Source organism: Lasioglossum baleicum, chromosome 5 (genome assembly GCF_051020765.1).
Source record: "Lasioglossum baleicum chromosome 5, iyLasBale1, whole genome shotgun sequence".
Lineage (NCBI taxonomy): Eukaryota > Metazoa > Arthropoda > Insecta > Hymenoptera > Halictidae > Lasioglossum > Lasioglossum baleicum.
This window is the reverse complement of record NC_134933.1, coordinates 9,079,898-9,086,320: the sequence shown is the minus strand read 5'-3', so window position 1 is coordinate 9,086,320 and position 6,423 is coordinate 9,079,898. Positions and strand designations below refer to the sequence as shown.

General features: G+C 39.0%; 2 protein-coding genes across 7 annotated transcripts; one reads left to right on the top strand and one right to left on the bottom strand.

Annotated features, from left to right (window-relative positions):
* The first annotated feature begins 1,308 nt into the window (after positions 1–1,308).
* LOC143208588 (decapping and exoribonuclease protein-like) lies at positions 1,309–3,847 on the top strand. 2 transcript variants are annotated; one of them, XM_076423074.1, is made up of 5 exons: positions 1,309–2,302; positions 2,389–2,609; positions 2,700–3,067; positions 3,140–3,368; positions 3,522–3,847. In XM_076423074.1, the coding sequence occupies exons 1-5, from the start codon at positions 2,049–2,051 to the stop codon at positions 3,536–3,538; spliced, it is 1,089 nt and encodes a 362-aa protein (XP_076279189.1). In that variant the 5' UTR covers positions 1,309–2,048; the 3' UTR covers positions 3,539–3,847. The 2 variants fall into 2 exon arrangements, with proteins under 2 accessions (XP_076279189.1, XP_076279190.1); XM_076423075.1 differs by having other exon boundaries at positions 3,140–3,407.
* LOC143208586 (p53 and DNA damage-regulated protein 1) lies at positions 3,420–6,301 on the bottom strand. Of its 5 annotated transcripts, none has more exons than XM_076423071.1 (4): positions 6,032–6,301; positions 5,629–5,760; positions 3,902–4,130; positions 3,420–3,822 (listed from the first exon to the last, which is right to left on the bottom strand). In XM_076423071.1, the coding sequence occupies exons 2-4, from the start codon at positions 5,638–5,640 to the stop codon at positions 3,653–3,655; spliced, it is 411 nt and encodes a 136-aa protein (XP_076279186.1). In that variant the 5' UTR covers positions 5,641–5,760; positions 6,032–6,301; the 3' UTR covers positions 3,420–3,652. The 5 variants fall into 5 exon arrangements, with proteins under 5 accessions (XP_076279186.1, XP_076279187.1, XP_076279185.1 ...); XM_076423072.1 differs by lacking the exon at positions 6,032–6,301 and adding an exon at positions 4,324–4,337 and having other exon boundaries at positions 3,902–4,115; positions 4,470–5,850; XM_076423070.1 differs by lacking the exon at positions 6,032–6,301 and having other exon boundaries at positions 5,629–5,832.
* Between the last annotated feature and the right edge of the window lie 122 nt (positions 6,302–6,423).

Here is a 6,423-nt window from a genome sequence, read left to right as displayed (position 1 = left end):
TATCCCATTCGTGCTGTCAGCCTATTTTAGCTGTCAGCAGCCCCGTCGAGATCCTGCCTGGGGCTCCAAAACCGAGTTGGTAATACAGGAAATGACAAGAAAAAGAGGCCATGTGGCCTCAGCAAAGATGGCCACCAAAATACATTGGGTGATAGGTCTATCCTTATATCTCGTCGGTGCTATAACGTACAACCACGATTACATTATGTACCAATGATTTGCCAACGATAGCGCCGATAGCGCCACTTTTCTAACCTCTATGTTCATATTACTCATAGACATATAGAGATAGACTGCGCGGCCTGAACGAAGCGCTGAAGTCCACAATGGCGGCGTGCGAGAGAGAGAGAGCATTAGCCGGGGTCCATAGCGCTCTTTTTCTAATTGATGTGTCGACACATCATATAGAAAGAGAGCGCTATGGACCCCGGCTAATGCTCTCTCTCTCACTCTTTGTACCGCGCGCCGCCATTGTGGGCTTCAACTCGCCCATAAGACGGCGCAGTCTATCTCTATATGTCTATGATATTACTATATATATATATATGAACCTCTATGATATTTTATCGACTGTTTCGGCTCGTTTACAAGTTCCTTTTCTTTGCGAATAAATAGTAATACTGATTACGGTGGATGTAATTTAATACAGTAAAAACATTAAGACGATCTAAGGACATCCATATGTTATTTTCAATTTATTACAATTGTTAAAGATAAGAAGAAATTTTTATATAGTTCCTGCGTCTTATAAGTGACGAAAAAATTTTTTATTTTGCATAAAGATCCGCAGTGTACTGATTACGAATCGTTCCTAAAGCATATATGCTTTGCAAGTACAGTATATGTATCCTCATGTCATTCTCGATATAATACCAATATAACACCATTTAGGGATCGCGTGTTCCAAGATAACGAAGCATCTCATCTCGTGCCCACAAGTCAGGACGCAAGATAATTCAAAATGGTGGATAGCGATATAAAATTTAATTTTAAATTTACACGTTATATATACATGTTTCAGATAACAGATAACTAATTCAATCGAGATGAAGAGTGAGCAAATTCACTGTAGATTAAAAAATCACGATCACAGCGTGAATCATGACCGTATGCCGTAATCGTGATTCTGCGATCACTGTAATAAATCACGGTTTGTGGCTGTGGCCTGTGACCATGGCAGTGTCGCCAGAAAGTGACCAAACCGTCACTCGAGGGGAATACAAGGTACCTCCGTACTCCGTACCTCCTCTCTGATGACCAGAGTAATGTGTGACACGTTGCGCGTGCGCGATGGGCCCCGATGGGGACGCAACAATGACATGACATTTCGCAGGTTTTAGGTTATTGCCGCGTAAAATTCACCCATTTACTTATTTCACATACTATGTAATTATTGATCCCTTTATGTCTATGTTGTGAGTTGTTTTTCTTTAAAATGTAACGTTACAAATAAAACATAATTTGTCAATTCATCGTGTAGAAGAAAAATGAGTGAATTTATTATCCCAGTCTCTTTTATGCAACTATTTTTGAGGAGCGTATGAGGGTTAACAGTGTTAAAATATATTATGATTTATTGATTTTACTGGAATGTAACTCAGTACTACATACATACAGATTCCAAGATTTTTTCAATTGTACATATAGTAAGCATTCATACTTCGCTTCACGACTGAAACTCCCACATGTTACAATTAATTTTATTTATAATAAAGAATGTTTACAGTCTCTATTTAGAACGACCCACATGATTCATTTCATTAAGTAGGTACATGTACATAATAAGTACGATACGATACGCGGCAATAACCTAAAACCTGCGAAATGTCAGTCGTTGTTGCGTCTCCATCGCGCACGCGCAACGTGTCACATATTACTCTGGTCATCAGAGAGGGGGTACCTTGTATTCCCCTCGAGTGACGGTTCGGTCCAGTTCGGTCACTTCCTGGCGACACTGGGCGACACTGGCTGCTGTGACGTCTGTGACCAGAATTGACCAGAATCCAGAATAAAGATTTTTCCACCAATGACAGTGCTTATCTACTAAAATGGGACCCACGGATCAATTTACTAAACCCCAAATTGTTGGTAGTTACAGTATCCAAGGTGACAGAAGCTACTGCAGTGATTTATCGCAACTAAAATATTACAAGGAACCGGAAAACGTTTACTTTAACCTCGATGACAATCCGCCAGCAAACGTGCAAATCGAAAATGAAAAATTGGATTTCCTGTTGCGATGGATGTCAGACAATTTTGATCAGATTAAAGTGCAACATTCGGATAATGCAACCAAAAGATGGTTCACTATACTTTGTCGAAATGAACTATGTAGATTCGCGAAATAGATTATTTGTATTTATTTATTATATTTTATGTGTGTTTTAGGCTAGAACCAGAGATTGTTTGCTATCGCGGCCTATTAACAACTTTGTTTTCCACACCGTACGATACGGAAGGATGGATCGTGTGCGCATCAAAATTTAGAGGTACAATATATTTATGTGGTTTCGATAGTGATGCAAAGAAGCTACGAATATCCAGGGAAACTAGTTATCAAAAAAAATGTTGCTCTTGGGGTCATAAATTTGAAGAATACATGTTAGCAGGTGCGTAAACAATAAACAAAACAAAATGTTTTATCTCAATGTTTACTCGTGACAAAACAATTGACAGTTTGTTGGTGTGCGTTCCTTTAGATTCACCTTTCGAGAACCCAGACTTATCCATCCCTCCAAACGGAGAATTATGCTGTATGTTTAAATCTATGTTCGGTGGTACAACTTTCTTATACGGTGCTGAAATAGACGGTATTCGTTCGTCCCATCGGATAACAGATACGCGAATAGGAAAAGACGTTGAACTTATAGAATTGAAAACTATAAGTATGAGAGCTATTACTCGCCACGGTCATATCAAATATAACAGAGCCAACACAATACTGAAATGGTGGCTCCAAAGTTATTTGGTGGGTATACCAAGAATCGTATGTGGCTGTAGAAACGATAATGGTATCGTCACAGAGATACGCGAATATAAACTGGCTCGATTGGCAGACGATTTTAAGGTAATTCAAATGTCTGTTTCGACTTCAACCGAATGTGTACTTTGAAATGAAATAGTTTTGTTGCCTTTACAGCATTGTTGGAATTTCGAAGCGTGTTCAAGTTTTCTCACAGGATTTCTAAAACGTATAAAGGCAACTGTTGTCCGTAATTACAACGAATGCATTTATAAATTCACATACCACCCAGAAAGAAAAACCATCGAAGTTGACGAATTGAAACCTTCCCCATACTTGGAGTATACATTTTTACATTCGTGGTACATCGACGCAGCGAAACGCCACTGCGAAACGGAAGACGAAAGTACATACGATTGATTTCAGTTTATGAAACAACAAACGGGTAAAAATAGAATTGAATGCCGTAATTTATATCTTATATTTGGCAAGTGCGACGACCGGTGACAATATACAGTATTACACAATATTCCCTTGTTAACGTGTTCGCCTGTTTCAGCTATCTTGATAGGCTAACATGGGAATACCGTACCTGTACATATAATACGAATCTGACTTTTCGTTACATTAGAAGCAAAGTTTCTAATTAGAAACTAAAAGTTTTTACATTGACAAAGAACTTGTATAATTTTAACAGTTTTCACCATAGATTTGCTTTATCGCAGACATTTCTTTATGAGACATAGGCTGTAACATTAAGCCTGGAACAGGTGGGTCCATTTCCAAGTCACGTATTTCATTTACTTTTATTTTGAGATTACTTCTTAACTTGTTAATCTCGATATTGCATTCTTCCTGATCTGAAATACACGCGTTTGAAATAAAGTTGAATATTATTTATTTCATGGAAATATAAATAGAAAGGGAAGAAGCTGCAACCTTTCGCAAGTAATTCCTGTGCAGTTTTGGATGGCATTTTAAACAACAATGGTCCTAGGGTCACCCAGGTTTTCTCAGATTTTTCCTTTTGCAGCGCTCTCATTCCAACTCTATCATCGTTCCTTCTTATGTCCAAAGCAATTATTTCTTGCCGATCTGTGAGAATTTCACCTGCTTTTTCTTCTACCTGTTCTATGTGCTTTAACGCTTTGTCCTGGTCAAAGTTGATCTGTAACAAAAACAGATAAGGATGTTTCTCTAGATAAAAGAAAGACAGTAAATACATATAGTTCACTTACACATTTTACAGCGATAGCAAATATAAAAATTACACCGTATTCAGTCTTTAGAACAGAATGAAATATTAATTTGTAATTGTAAAAGTCCTAGATGTTATTTTAAGATAAAGCGATACGCAATACTCTTTCCTTCCTAACTTCTCTATTTAATAATTTTTCCCTATCTTTCTTCTTGAAGCATTTCTGTTTGGACGATTTAGTATCGTTAACTGCTGCAGGATCTCCAGGTTTGAAGTGAGTTACTCTATATTCTTTTTCGCTTGTTTGACCGAATCCTTTCCTATCGTTTTTTAGACAAGTTTTAATAGGATACTTTATTCCTTTTCCGAACGGACCGAGACCACCTTGTTCGTCCCATCCGGTGTTTAGAAGCATTCGATAACCTTTGTTTTGTTTCGATATACCATATATGGCATTCGGTAATTTTGGTTTACTATTAAAAATGTGAAGCACCGATGTTTCATGTTTCTCCCAAGTTGTACAATAAAAATTTACTTTACAAATTTCACAATAAAACCCTGAATTCTCTTCCGACCAACCATTTATATTATCTCTAACGTCCAGCGTTGTATCCTTGCGACTCGTTAAAAGTTGTTCCTTCGAGTCTCGAGTATCGATACTTGTTCTTGGATTACCTCTGGACTCTGTTTTCTTTTTTAATAAAGCAACAATAGTTAAATAATTCTTTTTCAATGCCAGTTGCGCAGCAGTAAGGCCAGATTTTTCTCTTGCTTCTCTACTAGCTCCCAAATTTAATAGAAATTCTATGATGTCCGAGTGTCCGCAATAAGCAGCTGACATTAAAGGCGTCCAACCAAAATCATCCGTGGAATTCACATTTTCTTGCGTTACGTGTTTCGATAAGAATTGCAAGTCCTTCTGTTCTATCGCTTTGAGTATAGCGTTGATCGACACTGGTTCCTCCGGACACAGATATTTTCTGTTGTTTTCATTGGAAATGACTGGCTTTGCTACTTCATTCTCTCGGACAACACCCCTCTTCTGTTTACGGTTCTTCTGCTTCTCCGTCGGTTCTATCGAATTGCTTTCTTGATTTATAATTTCTTCATAAGCTTTCCTTGCCTTGCTCCCTTCGAATCCTAATCGGTACTCTTTCTTTTCTGGCAATATGTTCGGAACGTCACGGGATTCTTGAACAAACGCTTTCCACCACGTCATACCGATATTGCGTGTAGAAAAATTGTTTTGCTCCAACATTGATGCGGAATATTGCTCGAACACTCGAACTTTCGTACTTAATTTCCATTTAGAATCATTTCGATTGCTATCTGACAAAAAGCATTGTCTGTTTCACGAGTTTAACTTTATTTCCTTGTAACATATTGAGTCTTCGTCGACTAATCAACTAATTAATTAATTGCAACAATCTATCACGATGATATGTTTTTAATGTAGAACAACAATTACCTTCTGCAACATAATCGTAGACTTTTACGTCGACCAATGTCGACTCTGTTCGTGTGAAATGCGACAACTTTGTTGTATATGTACTGTACACTGTACAGTCAGTACAGTTATACAGTAAAGCGGACCCTACACCAGTGATGCCGAAATCGTGGTACTGTGGTACTAAGCCGTGGTACGAGACCCCCCCACTATGACCTACCGTTGCCCCTACTGGCCTTCTCCAACTCGCTCGCGCGCTACACTCGCCAACGTACCTCTCCGAGGATATGAGAGGTACGTTGGTGAGTGTAGCGCGCGAGCGAGTTGGAGAAGGCCAGTAGGGGCAACGGTAGGTCATAGTGGGGGGGTCTCGTACCACGGCTTAGTACCACAGTACCACGATTTCGGCATCACTGCCCTACACGGTCAATCGGAATGACAGTCACGTCGAAGATTGACATTCGGATTGATCGTAAAAGGCGGATTGATGAAATGGACTGACGGATTTTCAGATATTTGGAAATTCGAAATCCGAGCTTCAATCACAGGAAGTGGAGGAGAAACTATTTAACAGTCTTCAATAGGCTTTCGTTCATTCGAAAATAATTTTTATAATCATCAGAATTTGTTACCGACATCTCACGGAGCAAATTTACATGAATTTATTTTGATTGAAGTCAGGATCACAGTCAGGATTGACAGTCTGACTGTTCAATCCATAGACATATAGAGATAGACTGCGCGGCCTGAACGAAGCGCTGAAGTCCACAATGGCGGCGTGCGAGAGAGAGAGAGCATTAGCCGGGGTCCATAGCG

Excerpts from the sequence above, each read along its gene's own strand:
- LOC143208586 (XM_076423072.1), bottom strand. The coding sequence starts at position 5,418 with ATGTTGGAGCAAAACAATTTTTCTACACGCAATATCGGTATGACGTGG. Across the intron at positions 3,823-3,901 it reads ACAGGAATTACTTGCGAAAG|ATCAGGAAGAATGCAATATC; the intron begins GTTGCAGCTTCT and ends CGTGTATTTCAG.
- LOC143208588 (XM_076423074.1), top strand. The coding sequence starts at position 2,049 with ATGGGACCCACGGATCAATTTACTAAACCCCAAATTGTTGGTAGTTAC. Across the intron at positions 2,303-2,388 it reads GATAATGCAACCAAAAGATG|GCTAGAACCAGAGATTGTTT; the intron begins GTTCACTATACT and ends TGTGTGTTTTAG. Across the intron at positions 2,610-2,699 it reads TGAAGAATACATGTTAGCAG|ATTCACCTTTCGAGAACCCA; the intron begins GTGCGTAAACAA and ends GCGTTCCTTTAG.